Raw genomic sequence first — 26,512 nt, 5'->3', positions numbered from 1 at the left:
AAGAATTTTCTTCTCCAGCACCACAGTTTAAAAGCATCAATGCAGGTTGCTGATACTGCTGCTAAGTTGCTTCGGTTGTATCCGACTCTGTGAGACCCCATAGACAGAAGCCCACCAGGCTACCCCATCCCTGGGATTCTCCAGGCAAGAACACTGGAGTGGGTTGCCATTTCCTTCTCCAATGCGTGAAAGTGAAAAGTGAAAGGGAAGTTGCTCAGTCGTGTCCGACTCTTAGCGACCCCATGGACTACAGCCTACCAGGCTCCTCCATCCATGGGATTTTCCAGGCAAGAGTACTGGAGTGGGGGTGCCATTGCCTTCTCCGCAATGCAGGTTGAGGAAGGCTCAACTTGAAAAGTTATACTGGCTATCAAATTTAGGGTACCCAAAAGCATTGAGTCCCCAAATATTCTCTGGGTCTAACCTGGTGAATTGAGTCAATTTTCATTCACCTGGGCTCCTTTTCAGTCACCATTTTCAGTTCTACGACTGTTGCATGGATGTTACTGGCCACAGAGTCTCCCAGATTTCTTGCAGTGCACCAGCTGAACGAGCCCCAGATGCTCACAGCGGGCCACACAGTCAGGTGCTCTCACCCTCTTCCCTTCCCTCAGCAGCCAACTCTCACCCTCACCACCCAGCAGTCCTGCTCTGCTCTGTACTGGCCGCCGTGACTCATGACTACATCCACCTCCTGTGTCCTGGGCTGCCTGAAAGATTGACCCGTGTGGATTCTCCTACACACAACTCTGCAGCTCCTGGCCTCCTCGTGGCAGCCTGAGCCCACTGAGCATGCTCCTGCCTCCCTGCCTGAGCTCGTGCTGTGGCCCTGCCTGCCATGCCCTTCCCAATCTACTACTCTCCTCGTCTCATTCTTGCGCTCTGCCCCGAGTTGAAGATCCCACTTTTTGCATGAAGCCTTCCTTGGTTGCCTCAGCCCATAATGAACTCTCCTTCGTCCCATATTACTATCCTAGTACTCATTGCATTCCTGTATTCATTCACTCAATAATCACCAGATATCTACGTGCTAGGCACTGGGTACAGTGGTGACTTAGAGAGAAATGAGCCTGTGTTTCATGGAGCTTCTACTCCCGTGGGGCTGAGCCTGTGTGTGCTGTGACTATCGTTTGCCTCCACGCAGAGCCTGTTATCCCCTCCTAAAAGTAGGTGGCTAGGGAGCAGAAGCCACACGTAGGCTGGTTGGCATTTCAGTGGCCAAGACGGTGTCCCAATGACCCCAAGGTCTCAGTAAATGCACCTTGCTAACATGATCCGTGGCATCACCTGGAGTGACAGGAACTCACGGGGGTGGCGGCCTCTCAGATTTAACCACTACCATTCATTCATCCAAGCGCTACTTGAGCCCCCACTATATGCTAGCTGTCTGGCTGCCAGCCACAAGCCCAGAGCAGGTCTCCCCTCAGCTCAGCAGTTCCCCTCACCTGGAGTCACCCGCCCTGTTCCACACAGTGAGCAGGAGGCGCTTCTGCTCGTCTTCCTCTTGGACAGGACTGCAAAGCAAACCGCACAGAGTGTTAGCAGAGCCAAGCTCTGGTCCAGCCCCACACAGTCCCTCATAACGGCAACTCCTGAAAATAACCTGAACATCCAACCGTAAGGAGCCGGTTAAACAAACTAGAGCCCAAATAGAGTGGGATGTGAATATTTATATTCACGAAAGAGTTTACATTACATTGTTAAGGATGAAAAGGAGGTTACAACACGATATGATAGAACAATTCCATCTTTGTAAACACACGCCCACACAAATTCAAAGACCTGAAAAGAAATGCCACAAAACATTTCAGGGAGTAGCAGGACTAGCAGTACTTTCTCTCTTCTTCTTTCTGTGTACTGATCTTTTCTATTTTTCTACCACAAGCAAAATTACCTGGTGGAGTAAGGAAAATAACAAAATATGATTAATCTTCACTAATAAGAAAATACAAAATGGCCGTTGCCTTTCCATTGGCCCCAGAGTTCAGGGAGGAGGGAAAGAAATAATAATAATTACACCACCGGACACTGTGTTACACTATCTCATCTACACCTCCGCTCTCTCTGAGCTCCGTACTATTATTAGCCCCATTTTACAAATAAGGAAGCCAAGGTTCAGAGAGGTTAGCAAGTTGCGGAGGGGCGGGTGGGGAAGCAAAACAGCCCTCAGCTTGGAAAATTCCTCCTGCTAAAGGAGAAAGTTTGGCCCAAGGCACAGTGGGAAATTGCCTCCTTTTTTCAGGGGCTACCAGCCTCGGGCTGGGCGTTTTAGTTCTGAGAAGCAGCCACGTGATACCTTATCACTGTGGACCTCGCTGCCGGGCCAGGTGCCAGGGATGCGAGAATACAAGTGAATGAGAAAACAAAGACATCCTTTAGAAGTCACTGTTTTTCTGCTTAGATCTGGTTCTAGAGTTGGCAGACAGAGTTGTTTCAGCTAAACACTCCTTGCCTCTCCTCTCGAGGACCCAGCCACACCAGACTCTTACAAGAAGAAGTGCTCGTGGAAGACGGGATCTCTGCAGTCCGGAACGGTCTGTGTCTTCTGGCGGCACAGTCGATTATCTTCAGGGATCAAAGAAATCTTGAATTGGAGAAAAGTAAGGGTGAGATGATGTCAGAGCCACATAATCACCTAAGCCCGATGGTTGACTCTGTGTATCTCCAAGTTAGTCTCCTCCAGCACCCTTCAAACCAGCCTCTGCAGAGGACAGAGTGGAGTCCTCCAGATGCCGGTAAAGAAAGAGGAGCCCTGGGCCGGAGGCACTGTAGTCAGATGCTGGCACAGGGCCTCTTGGGGGGGTTACCAAGGAGGCAGCCCCAGGCCCAGGCAGAGATGGGGTACAGCCTGACCACCACTGCTCTTCCTCCAAGCAGAGAGGTTTCTCCCCAAAGCACATAGCCTCTTGTCATCTGAGTCCCCAGCAGCTGCCGGATGCCCTTTCCCAGGAGGCTCCAGGTCAGCATCCGCCAAGAGCACCCCCCATCCACGCTCTGGTCCTCATGTCGTTCGCTGCCTGCCTTGGGTTCCCACCCTGATCCTGACCCTGGTCTGGCCCGTAGGGGCCTCTTACCAGCCTGGGGGCTGCGGGAAGAAGGCAGCGTGGTGCGCCTGACACCTGACCGCCATGCTTTGGGAGGTGCCTGGCCTTTGGCTCCAGCTGGAAGTAGCTTCCAGCCGCCCCCGCCCCTGTGGTGTCTCTGTTTTCACTGTAAGGTCTCCACTCAGGACCTTCCAGCCCTCAGATATCCTCTCTCCACTCCACCACCCAAACTGCCAAACTGCCTCTGGTTTGGGGGAGGAGAGGGGTGAAGACGTTGCTTTTCATGAGAAGATTTGGGATCGCCTCTGGGTTTCCTCTATCCACACGCTCAAGGTGCTCACCCACATGGTAAGGCACAAGCTCACCCGTAAGGTTCCAGTCCTTGCAGGAAGCCGGTCTCTCTCAGCTCAGTGCCCCTCGCTAGGCCTAATAAATGCCTACTGACCAAATGATGGAACTGTAGCTGCCACACTGAATGGCCCCAGGCGCACAGATATGCTGGGACCTTGGAACTCAGTAAGGTGGTCCCTCGCCAACCCCCACCCCACTCATACCCACCCCGACACCCTGCTCATCATATACCTTGACGTAGGAATCACAGACGCCAGGCTCCTTGCTCATCAGGCCTCTGCCTTCTATGACTAAACAGAGGAAAAAATGGGGTAGGTGAGTGGGAAAATCATCACCAGGCTCTTACTTTGCATAACGACCACTGGATATTAAGCCCCCTCTGGTCCAGCCCACTCCCACCATCTCCAACGCTCAGGCAGCACCTTCACTGAGACATTACAGGATTCAATTCCCTGACTTCCCAGGAGAGAATGTAAAGTTTATTGAGTCCAAGCCCTCATTTAATGGCAAACATGAGGCTATGGGGCGGCAAGAAAATTGCCCAGTCACAGAGCAATGGGAATGAACAAGCTGGGTTTGGATCCCTACCTCTAGACTCCCAGTCCAGTGCTATCCCACAAGACTGCCTCCTGGGATGGAGGCGCCAAGCTGGAGAACTTAGCCCGTCACTTACTAGCCATGTGAGTAAGCTGCTTCACCCAGGAGACTGAATTTGCCCCTTTTAATGGGTCAGTGATAACAGTGGGCTAGTGATAATAATATCCACTTCACGCGGTTGTTGTTGCTCAGTCGATAAGTTGTGTCCAACTCTTTGCAACCCCATGGACTGTAGCTCGCCAGGCTTCCCTGTCCTTCTCTATCTCCCAGGGTTTGCTCAAACTTATGTCCATTGATTCGGTGGTACTATCCAACCATTTCATTCTCTGTCACCCCCTTCTCCTCACACAGTAGTGGCCAGATTAAATGAGATCATGTGTTCATGATCTGCTAAGGTGCTTAGCAGAGTGCCTGGCAAAGTAACTACTCAAAAAGATTTGCTAAAGAAAACAAGGAGAGATAAAGGCAAGGGATAGGTGCAGGGTGAGGTTCATGACTGGCCATGAATGGGAGTGTGGCTCGTTTGTCTGAGGCCTGTAGAAATCAGACAGTAGACGTGACGGAAGCTGAGCCTCTCTTCTCTTTTCTGTTTGGTTTTGATTGAGCCCTAGGCCTTGGCTCAGACGGAGCCCCTGTAGCCTGAGGCGTGAGGCCTAGGAGGCCAAAGGAGAGAGGGGGACGGGCTGGAAGCGATGAAGAGCCTGAGACTGGGGTGAAGCCAAAGCAAACTGCGCAGGACAAATGGACTGGGGGAGGCCAAGTGCACTCGGCAAAAGCCGCACAGCTGCAGCCAGGCTCTGGCCGGCAGAGCACCCCCCTCTGCTGGTCCTTGGGAACTTCACCTTGGCCCCCCCAAGGCCAGGACCGGAGGACCCCAGGCGCCTGCTGGCCATCCTGCCTGGCATCCTAGTTTCTGTTCCTGCGTGTACCCTTCCTGTGGGTGTGGTTGCTGCTGAACCCCTGGGTCTCCCTGGCCCCCCGTGGAGGGGAGGCAGATCTGGTCCCACTCTCACTACACTCCCGTCTGCTGTAGAAGCCAGCTGTGCCCTGGACACACCAGGGTATACAGTATAATTGGGATGAGGACACAGAGCAGAAGCAACAGCCTTGTAGGTGGGTCAGGCGGTGGTTCCTGGGAGGGAAAAATGATGCAAAATGAGCCTTCCTTCCTGAGTCTTAATGAGATTAAAACAGGCACATTTCTTACAACATCAGAGGAAGGGAGACTTACTTTTCAAAAGGCGTTCAAAGAGAAGGCAGGCTCAGAAACAAGGAACCGCTGGTGCGAAGGCAGAGGCCCGAGCAAGCCCGATATATTCAGGGGGTGAGGGGGGCACAAAACTGGATGGAACGGGGGTGGAGGGTACCTGGAACAGCAAGAGCCAGGAAGATGGGAGAAACAGGCAGGATCTGCTGGGCCAAAGAGAAGGATAGGGCCATGACGGGAGCTCAGTAACTACTTGTGTGCTGGATGGAAGGATGAACAAACGGATAACTGGTGGGTAAAGTATAGAATCCTCTGGGCGGCACATCAGACCGTCACAACCTGGTCCCAGCTCACCCCTGCACCCCTCTGTGCCACAGGCATGTTAGACAGTCATCAAGTGCATCGTGCCCTCTCTGACCCCCGGCCTTGGCGCCTGTGGCTCCCTCTTCGTGGAGTGCCTGGCCTGCCTGTTCCCCTCTGCCTGGCTCAGGCCCCTTCCTCCTTCAGGACGGAGTGTGGACATTACTCCCTCTGCCAAGTTGTCCCAGCCACCCTATCAGCACCACCCAGAGGTGGGCACTTCTCCTCGGCGTCCCCAGCCCCTGGCACAGGGACGTGTTCAATCACTATTCGGGGAACTTATGGTTTTCTGTATTACTTAACAAACACTCATAGAGCGTTAACCACATGCTGGGTACTGTCCTAAGTGCTTTGCTAAAATTGACTCCTTTAATCCTTGTCACAACCCGTAAGATAGGTACTATTATCGTAAGATAGGTACCAATATCACCATCCAGCAGATGAGAAGCTGAGCTTGCTTAAGGTCACTGGAAAAGAATCAGAGCCAAGATTCGGACACAAGCGGTCTGGTTCCAAAAGCAGGTTGATCCCTGGGTTGGGAAGATTCCCTGGAGCAGGGCATGGCAACCCACTCCAGTATTCTTGCCTTGAGAATCCCCATGGACAGAGGAGCCTGGCAGGCTACAGTCTGTGGGGTCACAAAGAGTCAGACACAACTAAGCAACTAAGCACAGTCTGGTTCCAAAAGCTTCCGTGGCAGCTCAGCTGGGAAAGAATCTGCCTGTAATGCAGGCGACCCCTGTTCAATTCTTCGGTCGTGAAGATCCCCTGGAGAAGGGATGAGCTACCCACTCCAGGATTCTTGGGCTTCCCTGGTGGCTCAGATGGTAAAAAATTCACCTACAACACGGGAGACCTGGGTTTGATCCCCCGGTTGGGAGGACCCTCTGGAGCAGGGCATGGCAATCCACTCCAGTATTCTTGCCTGGAGAATCCCCGTGGACGGAGGAGCCTGGCAGGCTATAGTCCATAGTGTTGCAAAGAGTCAGACACGACTGAACACAGTCTGGTTCCAAAGACGGAAAGCTACACTGTGTTCCTGCACTGTGACGCTAGCGGTGACACTACACTGTCGTCAGTGAACGGATGGACAGATGAGAAAGCTAAAGAGAGAGAGGAAAGAAAGGAAGCAAGGAGAAGGGGAGGTAAGGGCAGCTCTTCTGTGGCCCCACTCCAATGGAGCCAAGGAGGATGGTGAGTTGCCAAAGACTGCTCCAGCCTGCCGTGGACTCCACATCAGGCCGGGACCAGGGGATGGTCTCTAGGAGTCCCAAGTGAATATCCATTTTTTTTCCTATGGACACATGGCAGGACACTATACGAAGAGGGGAAAGAAGCCTTGGCCACCGTAACACTTCCACTCGTTCCTGCTCCATGTGGAAGGTCAAGTGGCCCACCCCTTCCCCAGTGAGCCCCGATGAGCACAGCCATACTTACTGTGCAGCCGCAGAACCCGGTCCTGGGCATCAATGGACAGCTTTAGCTGACCTGAGGAAACAGCAAGAGAAACAACTTCACCTCGTTTCCTTGCCAGGTGAAACATGGGGTGACATTGACAGGTATGCGCTTTTGTTCATGTGAAGCTATTCAAGGTTTTGCATAGTCTTGGGGTTAAAAAGGAGCTCAGAAACCACCTAGTTAAGCCTCCTCATGGCCTCAATATCTCCAGTGGTGGTTTTCCATCCTAATCTTACACTCCCCTGGTGATGGGGAGCTCACTACCTTACCAGGTAGCCAAGCTCTCACTGTTAGAGTCAGAAAAATTGTTGCATCCGCATGACAGTAAGGCTAGATTTGAGAGTTAAGGACCCGGGGTGGGCCTCAGTCGGGAGTCCACACTAAGTGACTGGCTAAAGCTCTCCAGCTGTACAGACAGCTAGGCTATGTTCTGGGAAGGCAGTAACAATACAGGGACATGGGATGAATGAGTTGGGGGAAAAGCAAACGGAAAGAGATCAGCCGTGGGCAGAGAGATCTTTCAAAGTCAATGCTACTGCCCCTAATCCTTCCACAGGATCCTGACCTCCTTAAAGAAATGCTGAGGAGACTGTCTCTGATGTTGGCACAGAGATTTGCTACTCAAAGTGAGGTCCAAGAACCAGCAGCATGAGAAGCGTGGAAGCATGAGAAACATCTCATGAAGCATGGAAGTTAGAAATTCAACATCTCAGGACTTGCCTGGTGGTCCAGTGGTTAAAACTGTGCTCCCAGTGCAGTGCACCCCAGTTCGATCCTTGGCTGGGGAAGTAGAGCCCACATGCTACAAATCAGCTAAAGATTCTGCATGCCACAGCTGGGATCCTGTGTGCTGCAACTAAGACCCAGCAAAACCAGATTTTAAAAAATCCAGCGTCTCAAGCCCTGGCCCAGGCCTACTGAATTCGAGTCTACAGTTTAACAAGATCCCCAGGGAGTTGCATGCACATTAAAGGTTGAGGAGCCCTGGACCAGAGCACACTGAAGAGTCTCTTAACATGTTTCTTAGTTAGGAGAAGGCCTTCTTAAGCAAGACACAAAAATGTAGAGGTCACAGGGAAAAGAGATGAATTTAACTCCATGAGACTTTTTAAATGTCTGTTACAATTAAATGTATCATAAACAAATTTATGAGACAATGCAACAGGAAAACAAGCAAAGGACAGCCAATTGGAAATTCAGGGATAACAAAATGGCCAATAAACATACAAAAAGAAGCTCAAGCTCATGGAGATCTGAGACATGCAAATTCACAATCAAATATCATCTTCCCCCAATCTGACTGGCAAGAAATCTAAGAGATGACAATGTCAAATGTTGGTAAAGACAAAGGAAAACAGATACCCTCAGGCCCTGATGGAGGAAGTGTAAATGAAGGGTAATTTCTTACAATATCTATTAAATATAAATGTCCTTATATTTCAACCTAGCAATTATACTTCCAGGTAACTATCATAGACAAAAACTCATGTGGCTCTATAACACTGTAAAAAGTTGAAAATACTCAAAAAACCCATCAATGAAAATCATTAAATGAACCAATTATAATTGTGCTGTGGGATAGTATGGGCCGATATAAAGAATGGGAGAGTGCTATGCATCCTGGAATAGGAACATTATTGAGACAAGATTATTATTATTATTTTGGGGCCATGCCAAGAGGCATATGGGATTTTAATTCTCCAACCAGGGGGTCGAACCCATGCCCTCTGCATTGGAAGCACGAAGTCTTAACCACTTGACTGCCAGGAGGTCCTGAGACAAGTTTTTTAGTGGAAAAAACAAATCGTGGAACAATACGCATAATATATATCTCTCTGTGTTTGGTGTGGTGTCTGTGTATGTGTGTGTGTGTGTTCTGAAAGGATGTCAAATTAAAACCAGTGATCACCTCTAGGGAATAGATTGGGAATTGGAGGGAGGGAAGTCAAGAGGAATTTCAATCTCCCATTCCTGGAGTTGTTGTAACAATACAAATATATCCATGACCTATAGCACTTCTATAATTAAAAATAAATTAAAGAGGAAACACACGGAGAACAGACTTGTGGTTGCCAAGGAGGAGAGCGGGGAGGGGAGGGAAGGAATGGAAGTCTAGGGCTAGCAGAGGCAAACTGTTAAACATAGGATGGATAAACAGCAAGGTTCTATTGTATAGCATGGGGAACTATATTCAACACCCTGTGACAAACCTTAGTGAAAAGGAATATATATATATATATATATATATGCAAAATTGAGCCGCCTTGCTATACAGGACAATTCAACACAGCATTGTAAATCAACTACACTTCAATAAAAATTTTTTAAAAACTAAAGAGGAGACAAAGCAGGAAAGAAGAGAAAGAGAGAAAAGGGGGAAGCAAGGAAGGGACGGAGAGGGGAAACATGAAGATAATCGAAGGACAAGGGCTGGAATACAGATGAAGAATTGAGGGGCGGCATGACGTTTCTCTTATGGCTTTCACAATTTTTATTTTTAAAAACACAGTATAAAAACAGAACATCAGGTCATCCTCATAGGCATCCAGCAGCTCTCCAGAGAGAGAGAGAGAGAGAGAGAGAGAGAGGACCCTCTTTGTCCTCAATGACATGTGGGAAAAATCGCATCTCAAGTCAAATAGACTCCTCCTAGAACCTCAAGAAGCCATGGAACTCCGTCTTCGCAGTGGACACAGGGCCTGCAGAGAACCAGTACATCAACCAGAAAGCCTGTATCTGCTGCATCCATGACAACCTTGTTTAGCAGTTATCTGCCTCTGCTTGATCACCTCCAGGGACGGGGAGCTCACTTCCTGAAATGAGAGCTCTTTCCTTTTTGAGATAATTCTGGCTGTTCAATGCCCCATCTCTACAGAGTTAAATGCGGTCTCTTGGTACCTTTCACTCACTGGACCTCACTCTGCAGTCTCTAGGCTCTCTTCTTTAGATCAAAGTCTAAAATCTCTCCACCATTCCTCAGGGCACAATGAGACATCCCTCATCATCCCAACTCTTCATTTCTGGACATGCCCCATGAAACTGGGCTGGTGGCTGGGGTTCGTGCTTTGTTGGTGGCTGCAGGAAGGGCAGGCAGAGCACAGAAAGGAGGGAAGCTCTGCATCTGTAGCTCTGCAGCAGTCCACCAACCACTATGATCTTGCCTCTCATACTCTGGGCTGCTTAAGCTACGGTCCCAAGCAATTTAGACTCCAGCCAACCCTGATCCAGCTCTTCACCCATCAGAAATCTCTGCTGCTTTCCTGCCCAGGACACTGATCTCAGAAGCCCAGGAGGCCTGTTCCAGTTTCAGCCCCAACGACCCTTGTCTCTCAGAGCCACAATGTCCTCAGCTGTGGGGTGGAGTAATAATAGGGGTTATCACACTCTCTGAGCTGTGTGGGAATCAGATAATGCTGGAGGGTGATGAGGTCCTTGGATGAAAGGCGCCAGGAGAATCCACAGTATTATTAGCTCAAGGTCTGAGCAATTACCACTTTGAGGCTCCCTAGAGCTGAGAAACCTCCTACAAAACCTGCCCGATCCAGTGTGGGGTGGGAGAGGGAGGTTGGCAACAGACAAATAAGGCCAGCAGCCATGGATGGGACCTCATCAATCCAAAGGCATCTGTGTTTAACACATTTTTTTTTTCCCTGAAACTCTACCAGCGCAAACTCTGCACAGCCTTTGACTGTGGATGACAACGGACTGTGGAAAATTCTTAAAGAGACCACCTGACCTGCCTCCTGAGAAATCTGTATGCAGGTCAAGAAACAACAGTTAGAACTGAACATGGAGCAACAGACTGGTTTCAAATAGGGAAAGGAGTACGTCAAGGCTGTACATTGTCACCCTGTTTATTTAACTTATATGCAGAATACATCATGAGAAACGCTGGGCTGGATGAAGCACAAGCTGGAATCAAGATTTCCAGGAGAAATATCAATAACAGATATGCAGATAACACCACCCTTATGGCAGAAAATGAAGAAGAACTAAAGAGCCTCTTGATGAAAGTGAAAGAGGAGAGTGAAAAAGTTGGCGTAAAGCTCAACATTCAGAAAACTAAGATCATGGTATCTGGTCCCATCACTTCATGGGAAATGGATAAGGAAACAATGGAAACAGTGACAGACTTTATTTTGGGGCTCCAAAATCACTGCAGATGGTGACTGCAGCCATGAAATTAAAAGACGCTTGCTCCTTGGAAGAAAAGTTATGACCTCCTCAACAGCGTATTAAAAAGCAGAGACATTACTTTGCCAACAAACGTCTGTCTAGTCAAAGCTATGGTTTTTCCAGTGGTCATGTATGGATGTGAGAGTTGGACTATAAAGAAAGCTGCTGCTGCTGCTGCTGCTGCTAAGTCGCTTCAGTCGTGTCCGACTCTGTGCGACCCCATGGACTGCAGCCTATCAGGCTTCTCCGTCCATGGGATTCTCCAGGCAAGAATACTGGAGTGGGTTGCCATTTCCTTCTCCAATGCATGAAAGTGGAAAGTGAAAGTGAAGTTGCTCAGTCGTGTCTGACTCTTAGCGACCCCATGGACTGCAGCCTACCAGGCTCCTCCATCCATGGGATTTTCCAGGCAACAGTACTGGAGTGGGGTGCCATTGCCTTCTCCATAAAGAAAGCTGAGCTCCAAAGAATTGATGCTTTTGAACTGTGGTGTTTGAGAAGACTCCTGAGAGTCCATTGGACTGCAAAGAGATCCAACTAGTCCACCCTAAACGAAATCAGTCCTGAATATTCATTGGAAGGACTGATGCTGAAGCTGAAACTCTAATCCTTTGGCCACCTGATGTGAAGAACTGACTCACTTGAAAAGACCCTGATGCTGGATAATATTGAAGGTGGGAGGAGAAGGGGATGACAGAGGATGAGATGGTTGGATGGCATCACCGACTCAATGAACATGAGTTTGAGTAAGCTCCAGGAGTTGGTGATGGACAGGGAAGCCTGGCATACTACGGTCCATGGGGTGACAAAGAGTCGGACACAACTGAGTGACTGAACTGAACTGAACTGAACCAGTGCAAAGCCAACCTGTACCCAAACACATCAGGCTTCCCGTGGCCACTGGAACCACTGTGCTGCCCAACACCTATCACCTTCCAACAGCCCTTTCCTGGAAATCAGAACCAAGAAATCTCCCAACACAAAGGATCACTAATTCCATTTGATAAACTTCTGCTGGGCCTCTGCACTAAGGCCTGAGGGAGGAAGGGCAGATCTGAACAGCGCCTGCCCTCAGGGAACTGAGAGCCCAGGGGCTAAGGACAAGGGCCTGAGCAAGCTCAAGGGTGGAGCCAGAGCAGAGGACAGGACTGGGGTGCAGACTGACTCAGAAACCAGATGAGTCTGCACAGCTCCACACAGCTCCCCTTCCAGGCCCTGCAAGCAGGGCTCCTCAGGGAAGGCCAGGTTGCCTACAGACTGTTACAGCAGAGAAACCAAACCCAGCAGCCCAGGCTCCAGGCCCCCAGGGGCAGTACAACCCTACTCCAGCCCATCCTCAGGCTCACAGATGAGGGAGGGTACAATGAAGTGTGGGAGCCTTCCCTCAGCCATGCCCGTCCTCTCTGTCCTCCCCCTTAGCCCAATCCATCGAATGTCTGTTGCTGCGGTTCAGTTGCTAAGTCGTGTCCAACTCTTTGAGACACCATGAACTGCAGCACGCCAGGCTCCCCTGTCCTTTACTACTTCCCAGAGTTTGCTCAAACTGATGCCCACTGAGTCGGTGATGCCATCTGACCATCTCATCCTCTGTTGCCCCCTTCTTCTCCTGCCTTCAATCTTTCCCAACATCAGGGTCTCTTCCAATGAGTTGGCTCTTTGCATCAGATGGCCAAAGTATTGGAGCTTCAGCTTCAGCATCAGTCTTTCCAATGAATATTCAGGGTTGATTTCCTTTAGGATTAACTGGTTGGATCTCCTTGCTGTCCAAGGGACTCTCAAGAGTCTTCTCCAGCACCACAGTTTGAAAGCATCAAAGTCCTCAGTGCTCAGCCTTCTTTATGGTCCAACTTGAACATTTGAGGCTCCTGAAATCACCTTGTCCAACCTTTTCATTAGGTAGCCAGAACAGTCTTGCCCGGAGATGGAAGGTGACTTGTCCTGGGCCAACGGTAGCAAGGCAGGTCAAGCCAGAGATAGAGCCCAGAACTATGCCCAAACTCCAGCTCCTTTCCTGTGCTCAGAACTGGTTTTCCAACACTCTTCTGTGCACCACTGCCTCTGCCAATGAAACCCTGGGGTCCAGGAGCAGAGAGAGCCATCAGACACATGACAAGGCTTTTCCTTTGCTTAGAAGCCAAGAGGAAGCCCAAAAGAGGGCAGGCTCCAAGAATGTCTCCAAGTGTAGAGAAATGAGCCACTGGGAGGAGAGGAAGTCAGGCTGAATCCCTAGGGCCTTCAGCGGGTTTAGGTATCAGCTCATCAAGCCCCTCACAAGCCCCCAAATCTCTGGTCTTGTCAATATTCCCACCTTCTCCCCTGGCTCAGAGTGTAGACTGTTAGTGTGCAGGAAGTTCAGGCTAGAGGACCTGAAGTCATCCTCATCGGGTGTTCAGGAGAACTGGAAAAGGCCTGGCCCCAGTTCCCATGGGGCTGCAGGTGGGCACCAACTCTGTCTACAAAGGGTGGTGGCCCCGGGCACCCAGAGAGCCTGCAGAAGCACAGCAGGGAGCAGGATCCCAGAGGTGAATGGAGGCCAAACAGGCCCCGCATGGCAGAAATACTTGATGAGAGCGAGCTTCCAAAAGTGCAGGCAGGGATGGCAACAAACCCAAATTCTGCTGGGCACAGGACCTGGGGGTTTCAGGCTCATTGGACACCATGGGGATAAAGGTATGCTGCTGCTGCTGATGCTGTTACGTCACTTCAGTCGTGTGACCCCATAGACGGCAGCCCACCAGGCTCCTCCGTCCCTGAGATTCTCCAGGCAAGAACACTGGAGTGGGTTGCCATTTCCTTCTCCAATGCATGAAAGTGAAAAGTGAAAGGGAAGTCCCTCAGTCGTGTCTGACTCTGTGACCCCATGGACTGCAGCCCACCAGGCTCCCCTGTCCATGAGATTTTCCAGGCAAGAGTACTCGAGTGGGTTGCCATTGTCTTCTCCGGGGATAAAGGTATGGAAGCTGGCTAAAGAAATTCCATCCACTGTGAATATTCTCACTGTTATGACTTTGTAATAATCAAGGCAGGCTAAACATTTGCTATATTAAGACCATGCATGTGTCCCCAGACCTAGTTCTTTGCCTAGGTCTGGTTTTATAAATGCTGGTGATAAACCAAGTCTGATTTACATGACGCATCTTGTGTGGGAAATGTCTGTGACTCTAGGTATCTGATCAACCTTGAGAAATGGTAGCACAGCTAGTGTGATAACTTTTGAAGATAACCATTGCTATTTTGATGATTACCAGATGACATTAAATGAGTTATTAAAAAAAAAAAATTCCGTCCGGCAGACCTTACTAAGTAGAGGGCTACAGGAAGATGAGCTCTGACTCTCAGGACACCATCAGGAAGAGACCTACCCAGAAAAGGAAGGAAGAAGATGGAGGTTGCAGACCACAGCTGGATGCAGGGTTCAGCAAGACTGTGTCCTAAAAGGAACTCATGCCACCCAGGGGTCTGTAGAGAATACAGATCTGAGGGACTTGTCTGGCTAGCGTGGAGCAGCAGTCACCTCCAAACTCTATTCACCTCTAAATCAATTCCCCACTTAAGAACTGCCATGTGTTGAAAGCCACAGGAAGGAGGATGATAACAGGACAAACTCACGAGGAGGTTGGGGCTGCGTGGAGCCAGTTGCTAACACTCAGAGGGGTTGTGTTATCAATTTCACTCCCTGCCCTCCAAGGGAGATATGGTAGCTGCAGTGGCACTGAGGAACTGGAGCCACCCAGCTCTCAGGACGTGGCCCTGCAGAATTTCAAACGTCTTGTTTTAAGGAGGGAGACTCTTGAGTTCCATTTGGAAAAGGCGGCCCTGGTGTTTAATGGTACCATGCCTGAGTGACTGAGCATGCACGCGTGCACGCTGGCAGAACAACAGTGAGCAGAGGGCTGCTGTGGCGGAATAAAAATTTTGATGGGTCAATCCAACCCCATTCATCTGACTCTCTGCTTCCTGTGAAATTTGACATTAATGTGGCTTCCCAAGCTGATTTTCCTTCCAGCAGCAGATTGCGCTGCCAGCATAAGTCTGCTAGCATCTTGACTGCAACCTCTGTGAGAGACTCTCAGAAAAAACCACCTGGCTAAGCCGTCCCCAGACTCCTGACACACAGAAACAGTGAGATTAAAAATGTTGGTTTTTAAGCCAACACTTAGTGGAACCATTTGTTATGACACAGTAGATAACTAATACATACTCACGTTGCCTCCACAGTTGGATGACATAAATTTGATCTCAATTCTCAAGCAATTTTTCAATTTTAAAAATTGTTAAGAAAATACACTTCTAAGATAAATCACTATAGTATGACTGAGGATAAAGAAGACTTCCAGTTTTTGAGGTCCTTGATTTTCTTAATAAAGAATTTTGATAGATTTAAACCATACTCACCATCACCAAACTGCACAATCTGGAAATGTCCCATGTTAATCCAAGGACTCTTGAGAGTCCCTGGGACAGCAAGGAGATCAAACCAGCCAATCCTAAAGGAAATCAACCCTGAATATTTACTGGAAGGACTGATGCAGAAGCTGAAGCTGAAACTCCAATACTTTGGCCACCTGATATGAAGAGTTTACTCAATGGAAAAGACCCTGATGCTGGGAAAGACTGAAGGCAGGAGGAGAATTGGGTGGCAGAGGATGAGATGGTTAGACAGCATCACTGCCTCAATGAACATAAATTTGAGCAAACTGGGAGGTGGTAAAGGACAGGGAAGAGTCAGACGTGACTTGGCAACTGAACAGCAACAACACCACAGCTAAACAGTTCCACACAGGACTGCAGCTCAACTCAGTCTCAGTCCCTAACACTGAATTAAGGTTATTCCAGATTGCTAGTGACCTCAAGCACCTGTCAGAAGCAAATAAAGATCATTTTAAAGGAAGAGATCATTCCAGGTCTGTATTACGAAGGAAAAAAAACAAGCCTGTGCCTGCCCTTTATAATAGACACTGCATCTAAAGTGTAAAGAAACAGAAAGATTTAAAGAAACATGATGGAAAGAGATATGCAATTATTAACCAAAAGAAGACCTGCTATCTATGTCAATGTCAGGAAAAGTAGACTTTATCTCCACTAAAATAAAGAGAAGACTTCAAACAATAAAAGATCATAATAATAAGCGTTTCAACTCATCAGAAAGATAATAATTCTAAATTTTTATGCTCTTACCATTGCTTCAAAATACATAAAGGAGAAAATGAAAGAACTAAAATGAGAAATTGATAAATTTACAGTCATAACAGGAATTTTAACCCACTTCTACTTAGTAACTGATGGGGAAAAAAATCAGCAAAGACAGAATATGTGAACAACAAAAGTAGCGAACTTGACCTAAACCTGACGTATACAAAGAACCCTACACCCATCTACTACAGATCTTTTCAAGCACAAACAGAACATTTATAAAAACTGACATTATGCTGGGCCATCAAAGGACTGAAAGAATCCAAAATACATTGGACAAAAAATGACTAAAATCCCCAATACATAGAAATTAAGAAATACACTTCCAAATAACCAATGAATTCAACAAGAAATTACTTGAAAATTAGAAAATATTTTGAACTGAATGATAAAGGAAAAAAAAAACTACACATCAAATACAAGGCTTCTGGATTCTGGCAATCATGTTTGCTTCATGATAAACCACTGAACCACACATCATTTGGAGAGACACTTTCTGTCTGTGTGCTATGTTTCATAATAAAGAGTTTCATTTTGTTTTGTTTAAAAAAAAGGAACATAGAGGGCTTCCCTGGTGGTCTAGAGGTTAAGGTTCTGTGCTTCCACTGCAGGGGGCAAGGGTTTGACCCCTGGTCAGGGAACTAAGATCCCACAGGCCATGTGTGGCATGGCAAAAAAAGAAAGAAAAAGAACATAAAAAGCAGAATTGGGAAAGAGAACAAAGGGCTGTTGACAGGCCAGAAACTCTGAGTTTCTGAAGGCTCCCAAGCAAATGGTCTCCAGCTGACAGGAAGGCCAATAAAGGCTGAGAACCCTGACCAGCAAATGACAAGCTCCTGAGACATGGTTAACGGGTTTCCCAGCCAAGCCCAGGGACTACTGCGGGCTCAGGGCAGCAGGGTGAGCCAGGGGCAGCTGGCAGGGCCATGTTGCGGGCCTCCAGTTCAGGGCCTGACTTCTCACTGCCCAACACATCATCCTCCTGGCATCTGTTCCCAAGCTTCATTCTCACTATGGAAATGGACTTTTTATCTCTGTAGCTTCTAATATGAGGCCGAGAAAGGAGAGGGACAAGTCCCGGCTAACATGGTACTAGCACAACAAACAGAAAAACAAAGCAGATGCCCAGTAGATTAATGACATTCCTTAGTCTACTCTGCCTTCAGAAGCACATCTTTCTCACTTTGTCCCTCTGGCGAACCAAAGATTCCGGTCACTTCCTCTAGAGCTGACACGCAAAGCCACTACCCGCAGCTTTTATCCTGCAGGTTCATTTGGGGATAATAGTCCTAAAGAGAGGTGGGCTGTATCTTGTGTCACCCAATGTTCACAGTTCCCTGCAGCCCTCAAAACACGTCCAGACTGCCTATCAGCTCCTGGCTCAGACACCCTGGAGGAAAGGCAACCTGTTCTCTTCCATGACCACTCACCACATTCAGCTCCTGGACCGAATCCCAGGTAGGTTAATTATCTGTTGCCTCAGGCCAGCTAATAAGTTGGTATCCTTTCAAGAAGATACTCTTTAGATATTTATCAAACCTTTTTATGAACTTGGGTTTATATTTTCTATATAAAATATTGTGCCTAAAATTCACGTAGAAACTCAGGAAATCCAAGATAGTCAAATAATCTTGAAAAAGAAGAAAAAAGTTGAAAGATTCACACTTGCCAATTTCAAAACTTACTACAAAGCAACAGTAGTCAAGATAGTGTGATACTGGCACAAGAATTTTGTTGTTCACTCACTAAATCTTGTTGGACCGTGCAACCCCATGGACTACAGCACACCAGGCTCCTCTGTCCTTCACTGTCTCCTGGAGTTTGCTCAAATTCATGTCCATTGAGTCAGTGATGCTATCTAACCATATCATCCTCTGTTGCTCCTTTCTCCTTTTGCCTTCAATCTTTCCCAGCATCCTTCCAATGAATAGACAGACAGATCAATAGAAAAGAATTAAAAGTCTGAAAAGAAACTCATGTATGTATGGTCAATTAATTTTCAACATAGGTGCCAAGATCATCCAATGACAATATAATGGCATTTTCAGCAAATGATCCCAAGACAACTGGAAACCATATACACACGAATTAAGTTGGATCCTTTCCTCACACCATATACAAAAATTAACTCAAAATCTTCTTTAAAAAATACTTTTTAAACTCAAACTCAAAGACCAAAATCTAAGAGTCAAAACTATAAGACTTTTAGAAGATAACAGAGTTAAATCTCTGTGATCTTGGATATGACAGTAGATGCTGAGATTTGACACCAAAAGTACAAGCAACAAAATGTAAAATGGATTAACTGGACTTCATTAAATGAAAAACATTTGTGCTTCAAAGAAAACTAGCAAGAAAGTGGGTCAAAAAACCCACAGATTGAAAAAAAAAAATTTGTAAATAATTTATGATAAGGGACTAGTATCTAGCATGTACAAAGAACTCTTGGTGGTAGTAGTTTAAATCATTCAAGTCATGTCTGACTCTTTGTGACCCCACAGACTGTAATCTGCCAGGCTCCTCTGTCCCTGGGATTTTCTAGGCAAGAATACTGGAGTGAGTTGCCATTTCCTTCTCTAGGGGATCTTTTTGACCCAGAGATTGAACCCACATCTCCTGTTTGGCAGGCAGACTCTTTACCACTGAGCCCTTGTAACTTAATAAAAAACAAATAGTCCTAGAATCAGGGCTTCCCTCATAGCTCAGTTGGTAAAGAATCCGCCTACAATGCAGGAGACCCCAGTTGGATTCTTGGGTCCGGAAGATCCACTGGAGAAGGGATAGGCTACCCACTCCAGTATTCATGGGCTTTCCTTGTGGCTCAGCTGGTAAAGAATTTGCCTGCAATGAGGGAGACCTGGGTTTGATCCCTGTGTTGGGAAGATCCCGTGGAAAAGGGAAAGGCTACGCACTCCAGTATTCTGGCCTGGAGAATTCCAAGGACTGTATAGTCCATGGGGTCACAAAGAGTTGGACACAACTGAGTGACTTTCACTTTCAGTCCTGAAATTGGCTATTTAAGTTAATTTTAAATTAAATGGGCAAATAATCTGAATAAACTTTTGCAAATATATAATTAGCCCATAAGCATATGAAAGATGCTCAATGGCACTGGTCATCAGAGAAATGCAAGTCAAAACCTTAATGAGATACCACTTCATATCTACTAGGATGGCTAGAACCAAAAAGTCAGACAATAACAAGTGTTGGTGAGATTGTGGAGAAATCAAAAACCTCAGCTTTGCCGATGGAAATGTAAAATGGTACAACCACTCTGGAAGAGAGTTTGATAGCTTCTCAAACAGTTAAACACAGAGTTGTCATTTGACCTAGCAATTCTTGCTGTTGTTGTTGTTCAGTCAACCAGTCATGTCCAACTCTTTGCAACCCCATGGACTGCAGCACACCATGCCTCCCTGTCCCTCACCATCTCCCAGAGTTTGCCCAAATTCATGTTCATTGCATTGGTGATGCTGTCCAGCCATCTCATCCTTTGACACCCTCTTCTCCTCCCCTCGATCTTTTCCAGCATCAAGGACTTTTCCAATGAGTCATCTGTTCACATTAGGTGACCAAAATACTGGAGCTAAAGCTAAAGCTTCAGCCCTTCCAGTGAATATTCAGAGTTGATCTCCCTTAAGATTGATTGACTTGTTTGATCACCTTGCTGTCCAAGGGACTCTCAGGAGTCTTCTCCAGCACCACAGTTCGAAGGCATCAATTCTTTGGCATTCTGCCTTCTTTATGGTCCAGCTCTCACAACCATATGTGACCACTGGGAAGAGCATAGCCTTGACTATATGGGCCTTTGTCGGCAGAGTAATGTCTCTGATTCTCAACACACTCTCTAGGTTTGTCATCGCTTTCCTGCCAAGAAGCAATCGTCTTCTGATTTCATGGCTGCAGTCATCATCCACAGTGCTTTTGGAGCCCAAGAAGAAGAAATCTGTCATTGTTTTCACCTTTTCCCCTTTTTTTTGCCATGAAGTAATGGAGCTAGATGCCATGATCCTAGTTTTTTTAATATTTAGCCTTAAGGCAGCTCTTTCACTCTCCTCCTTCACCCTCATCAAGAGGTTCTTTAGTTCCTCTTCGCTTTCTGCCATTAGAGTGGTATCATCCACATATCTGAGGTTGTTGATGTTTCTCCCACCTATCTTGATTCCAGCTTGTAACTCATCCAGCCCAGCATTTCTCATGATGAGCTCAGCATATCGGTTAAATAAACAGGGTGACGGCAGACATTCTAGTCATATTCCTTTCTCAATCTTGAACCAATCAGTTGTTCCATACAAGGTTTCAGACAACTGCTGCTTCTTGACCTGCATACAGTTTTCTCGGGTAAGATGGTCTGGTATTCCCATCTCTCTAAGAGCTTTCCACAGCTTGTCACGATCTACAAGGTCAAAGGCTTTAGTGTAGTCGATGAAACAGAGATAGATATTTTTCTGAAATTCCTTTGCTTTTCCCATAATCCAGTGAATGTTGGCAATTTGATCTCTAGTTCAGCTTGGACATCTACAGCTCTTGGTTTGCATACAGTTGAAGCCTAGCATGCAAGATTTTAAGCATGACCTTAGCACGGGAGATGAGTACAATTGTCTGCTGGTTAGAACATTCTTTGGTACCACCCTTCTTGGGAATTGGATTGACCTTTTCCAGTACTGTGGCCACTGCTGGGTCTTCTTCCAGATTTGCTGACATAATGAATGCAAAACCTTTATTTATGCCCTTTAGGGACATAAATAGTTCTGCTGGAATTTCACCGCAACCACTAGATTTATGGGAAGTTCCCCTGGAGAAGGAAATGGCAACCCACTCAAGTATTCTTGCCTGGAGAAACCCAAGGACAGAGGAACCTGGCAAGCTACAGTCCATGGGATTGCAAGAGTCTCACACGACTTAGCACTATCTTTACTAGCTTTATTAACAGCTGCTTCTTAAGGTCCACTTGACTTCACACTCTAGAATGTCTGGCTCTAGGTGACTAACCACACCATTGTAGTAATCTGGTTCATTAAGATCTTTTTTTATACAGTTCTTCCATGTATTCTTTCCATCTCTTCTTAATCTCTTCAGAACCTACTAGGTGCCTTTTTTATCCTTTATCCTTTATTGTGACCATTTTGGGGCAGAAAGCTCCCTTGATGTTTCCAATTTTCCTGAAGAGATCTCTAATCTTTCCCCTTTTGGTGTTTTCTTCTATTATTAAACATTATTCACTGAAGAAGGCCTTCTCGTCCCTTCTAGTAATTCTATCCCAAGGTATATATGCAAGAGAATTGAAAATATTTGTCCACACAAAAAATTGTGTATGAATGTTTGTAGCAGAGCAGTATTCATAATAGACAAAAGACAGAAGCAATCTCCATTAGTGAGTGCATAAACAAAATGTGGTATATCCATACAATGGAATATTACCAGCCATAAAAAATCAGTGAAGTGTTGATACATGCTACAACATGGATGAACCTTGAAAACAGTATGCTAAGTGAAAGAAGCCAGTCACAAAAGACCACACGTTACATGATTCCATTTACATGAAATATCCCAAATAAGCAAATCTATAGAGACAGAAAGTAAATTAGTGATTGCTTAGAGTTGAGGGACAGAGGGGACTGGAAACTGGGGAGTAATAAATTAGGGCTTCCTTGGTGGCTCAGACAGTAAAGAATCCACCTACAATGCGGGAGACCTGGGTTCCATCCCTGGGTTGGGAAGATCCCCCGGAGAAGGGAACGGCTACCCACTCCAGTATTCTGGCCTGGAGAATTCCATGGACAGAGGAGCCTGGCAGACTACAGTCCATGGGATCACAAAGAGTTGGTCACAACTGAGTAACTTTCACTTTCAAACTAACAGGTATAGTGTTTCTTTCTGAAGTGATAAAAATGGTCTGAAATTGACTGTGGTGATGGTTACACAACTCTGTGAATATGCTGAAAACCACTTAATTGTATACTTTAAATGAATGAATTGTACATATGTGAATTATATCTCAATAAAGCTATTTTTTTAAAGCCAGCAAATATACTAATAAAATTAAAATATATAATCCTGAAGGAAAAAAAACTTATGTGCACCAGTAATGGCTTCTTCAAATTATACCATTTCTCATAGGCAAAAATCCCTCTGGAGTTGTTAGGTTCAAACTCTAGCTTACTTACTCCTCTCCCCTGAAGCCAGGCCATCTCCCACAGGCAACGTAAAGTATGGCCAATTAACATTACTTGAAGGTGCCCTTAGTGGGAGACAAAGGTTTGTACTCATGCACACAAACACACACACACAAATGCATAAACCACAACATATTCCATACAGCATTCTCCCTGAAAGGAATTCTGGAAATTTACCTCCCTTTAACTGTTTGTGCTCAGGAAAACTACCAGCTAGGCAGTAGCTTCATCTGGTTCCACCCTGGCAAAGCCCACAGCTGAAGGCCAGGAGCTACCTGCCATGCTGGGGAAAAGCCAGGAAATTGAGGAAAGCTTAGCAAAGACCTTCATTTTAAGGGAGTCCACGGTGGCTATCAAAACTGACTCTGAATCTATAGCTTCCAAACTCGGCTGATTATCAAAATACTACTTCTATGACTTCTTGACTCTACACCAAACCTGTTAAACCAGGATCTTCAGGAGAAGATTCTAGGAATCTGTAGGTTTTTTTGCTTTTGTTTTTCACTATTTATTTATTTATTTGGCTGCACCAGGTATTAATTGCAGCATTCAGGATCTTTGTTGCAGCCTGTGAGATATTTTTGTTTGTTTTTTTCATTGCAGTACGTGAGATCTAGTTCCCTGACCAGCGATCACACCTGGGGCTGGCACAACAGCAGCATGAAATCTTAGCCACTGGACCACCAGGGAAGTCCCCAGGAATCTGTATATTTAATAGGCTCTCCAGGTGCTTTTAATTATTGGCCACGTTTGATAACCTCTGATAAGACTCCTCATTCACAAGCAGACAAGCAAAGGTCATCAGTGCACAAAGAAAACCAGCAGCCTGCAAGAGGGCTGATTTTGTCAAGGAAACGGAGTTAATGCAGGAAACCAGAGGAAACTCTTCCAGTGTCTGTCCTCGGAGAGAGTTGAGAGGAGGCTACACACACGGAGCAAGAGGCTCCCCACCCCACCAGGCTCCTGCCCGCCTGCTGCACACTCAGGGCACAGTCGCAGGTTCACACAGCAACCTTCCCTGATACCCACCCAACCCAGCCCGGAGGTGTGGCTGGGCAGGGCGTCCACTCCCTGCTGGGCTGGACTCTCCCCAGTTTCCCAGATCTGGCAAGGAGATTACTTCAACGGAGGAATACAGGCTGATACAAGGAAATAGTCCCACCACACTAGTGAGGAAATGAAATGAGTTACAAAGCTGTACATACAATAGGATCTCAATTTTGTTAAAGTCAGGCAGGCACACACACACAGAAATAAGTCTGGAAGGATATAAACCATGTTAACAATGGCTTTCTCTGGGGAGTCAGATTACAGGGGATTTTCACTTTCTTCTTCTCACTGTGTTCAACAATTAATACATCTTACCGTGAAACATATTTTTTACTTTTTAATCAGGACACAGCTAAGGTACCAAGGCCTCTGCCACCACACCGCTCTGCCACTCTTTCCTGGCCACCCCAGCCCTACCAACTCAGATCATCCCAGAAGCCTCCCTGTCTGGTACAGCCCCACATCCCCATGGGGTTCACGAGAATTGCCTCTAACAGTTGGGAGGCTTAAATGAGATGACACAGGGAAATCACTTGGCATGTGGCATGGCGAAAGATAAACATGCAACAAACGGTGGCAAGTTAATTCCTCTTATTGTTACCCTCTACCAACTGGACCCGTGAATTCCAAGATGCCAGATCACAGGTCATTTCTAGGGGCCGAGCCACTGCTTTTCCGTCACTCCTGCCCCCAGAGAAGAGGCAGGTTGTGAACACCCAAGTGTACTGATAGAGGTAAGCCTCTGAATAGGAGAGCCAGAACCCCAGGGAGGGTGTAACTCCTTCGGTGCTCTGTCTTTGAAATGTGGGCAAAGTCCACTTACGTTGCAATAACTACTTCATCCTTCATAAAGAAAATTGTATAAAAGTTGTTTTGTACATGTACATGTATGGCTGAATCCCCTCACTGTTCACTCGAAACTCCCACAACATTGTTAATCAGCTATAACCCAATACAAAATGTTTTTGGTGTTAAAAAAATCTGTTTTGAAGTGTTTTTTTTTTTTTTTAATGTTCTAGACATGGCGTCTCAAAAGGCTTGCGCTTAGGCACCAACTGGCTCATTGGGAGACCTTCGTCTCTATATCTCAAGTCTTCAGGAAGGAGATATAACTCCCTCCCCACAGAGTTGCAGAACCAGTGAGGAGACAAGGGCTGCGAAGGGCTGCATCCTAGGCCAGGGCTAATTATCCTCATTCTGGGGACTCGGGAGGCCGGCTTTGCCCAGACCATTGGGAAGGTTGCTGCCCCACTGTTACTGGGGGAACTCAGCTGTGCTGTCTAGGGGTTTGGAAGCAGGTGCCTACTGCCCACTTCTTTCTACCTCCAGTCCCCAGGGCAGCCCTGTGAACCTTCAGAGACCCAGGTAACTCCTGGAGGAGAGAATCCTTCCACCCCTGCTGAGGGTCAGGTGTCCACGGGAGCCACCACACTGCCACGCCCAAGGTGAGCCCACAGGAAGCCAAGGCCCCCTGGGCTGACCTGGCACCTGTCTTGTCCTTGAGCCAAAGGAAAGAGGATCCAGATCTCAAGATGTAGTAACAAGACCTTGATTTAACCCTGAGCAGCTTGCTAATAGGAAACTCAGCAGTGGCAGACCGAATCTCTCAAGTATTAACTGGGCATGATTATTCCAGCCAAGAGAGCCAGCAGCAACTACACTTGACACCAATGGCCAAGCAGCAGGTGGGGTCCAGAGGCTTGCTCGGCCTGAGCCTGTGCCCTGAGCCCCTCCTGGATGACCACGGGAGTCAGGTGCTCCCGGCCTCACCTACCCCCGAGGGAGCTGCCCTCTCTGGGCATGCAGGCAGAGCGAAGCCACCCCGGGCGGCGCACTTACCAAAGGTGGTGAGATAGAAGGACAAGCCCGGCTGGGCGCGCCGGCTCCCGAGGGAGACGCGGTGCAGGGAGCGCTCCATGGCCGCGGCTCCGCTCCGGCCGGGCCAGGGCGAGGGCGCCTGTAACTCGAGGCGTCTGTGTTGCTCCCAGTAACCGAGGCAGCAGGTTCACCCGCCCCCGCGCCAGTGTCTCCGCCGCCAGGCGGGAGGCCGGCTGCAGCGCATGTTTGAACCGGCGGCGCGCCGGGTTCTGATTGGCCCGCGCGGGTTTGAATGGGGAGATTTCCACCTGACCGAGCCGCCGCGGGCAGGGGGGAAGGAGGCGACCGCGGGCCCTCTGCAACAGCAGCACGGCGGCCGGGACAGGCCAGGGACCGCGATCCTCCCGGTGGAGCCGTGGACGGGCGACCCTACCGGGGATCGGGGCTCTAGGCCCCGGGCTGGGCTGCAAGTACCAACTCTATGCCGGGCCTGGGACTCCTGACTTGCCCACGCCTGGCACCCTCAGGCCAGCAATTAGCCAGATTCAACATGCTTTGAAGTTCAGACCAGTAATCACCCTCCCTAAGCAAGGACAGAGGAGCACCTCCTGGCCCAATGCAGTGGGAGTTGGGAAAATGTTCTGCATGCTTGGACCCCTGACCCCCACCACCACCGCCACCAGCAGCAGCCAGGCTGCAGGCCCCTTCCCTGACCTCGGCCCCTCCATCTCTTTCTTGAGCCTTCTGTTGGGTGGGAGCAGCCTGGCACACAGGTCCAGACCAGAGCAGCTTCCTCCAGCCAGCCTCATGGCCCACCATCTGCAGCCTGGTGCCAGGGGACAGGGGGACAGGCCCCTAGCACCTGAGAGGAAGAAAAGCACACTATAGTGCGTGGAGGGGTGTGGATGTGCTCAGCAGTATCCGACTCTTCGGGACACCAAGAACTAGCCTGCCAGGCTCCTCTGTCTATGAGATTTTTCCAGGCCAGAATACTGGAGTGAGTTGCCATTTTCTACTCTAGGGAATCTTCCTGACTTAGGGATCGAACCCCCGCCTCCTGCATTGGCAGGCGGATTCTTTAC

The 26,512-nt window shown here is 47.8% G+C and overlaps 1 protein-coding gene and 1 non-coding gene across 4 annotated transcripts in view; one reads left to right on the top strand and one right to left on the bottom strand.

Annotated features, from left to right (window-relative positions):
- RGS3 (regulator of G protein signaling 3) overlaps nt 1–25,603 on the bottom strand; it is a 137,360-nt gene extending 111,757 nt beyond the window's left edge. Inside the window, exons 1-5 of one of the 3 annotated variants that reach the window (XM_027550574.1) lie at nt 25,452–25,603; nt 6,997–7,047; nt 3,627–3,685; nt 2,490–2,584; nt 1,446–1,514 (exon numbers count right to left, since the gene is read on the bottom strand). In XM_027550574.1, the coding sequence (XP_027406375.1) occupies nt 1,446–1,514; nt 2,490–2,584; nt 3,627–3,685; nt 6,997–7,047; nt 25,452–25,530 (353 nt within the window). In that variant the 5' untranslated portion in view covers nt 25,531–25,603. Of the gene's footprint in view, nt 1–1,445; nt 1,515–2,489; nt 2,585–3,626; nt 3,686–6,996; nt 7,048–25,451 lie in introns of those variants that run through there. The other 2 variants (XM_027550571.1, XM_027550572.1) reach the window with 2 other exon arrangements.
- LOC113897949 lies at nt 14,176–14,307 on the top strand. Its single transcript, XR_003512465.1, has one exon. It is a non-coding gene; the product is annotated as a small nucleolar RNA SNORA72 (small nucleolar RNA).
- Nucleotides 25,604–26,512: the final 909 nt, after the last annotated feature.

Source organism: Bos indicus x Bos taurus, chromosome 8 (genome assembly GCF_003369695.1).
Source record: "Bos indicus x Bos taurus breed Angus x Brahman F1 hybrid chromosome 8, Bos_hybrid_MaternalHap_v2.0, whole genome shotgun sequence".
Lineage (NCBI taxonomy): Eukaryota > Metazoa > Chordata > Mammalia > Artiodactyla > Bovidae > Bos > Bos indicus x Bos taurus.
This window is presented reverse-complemented; position numbering and strand designations above follow the sequence as displayed.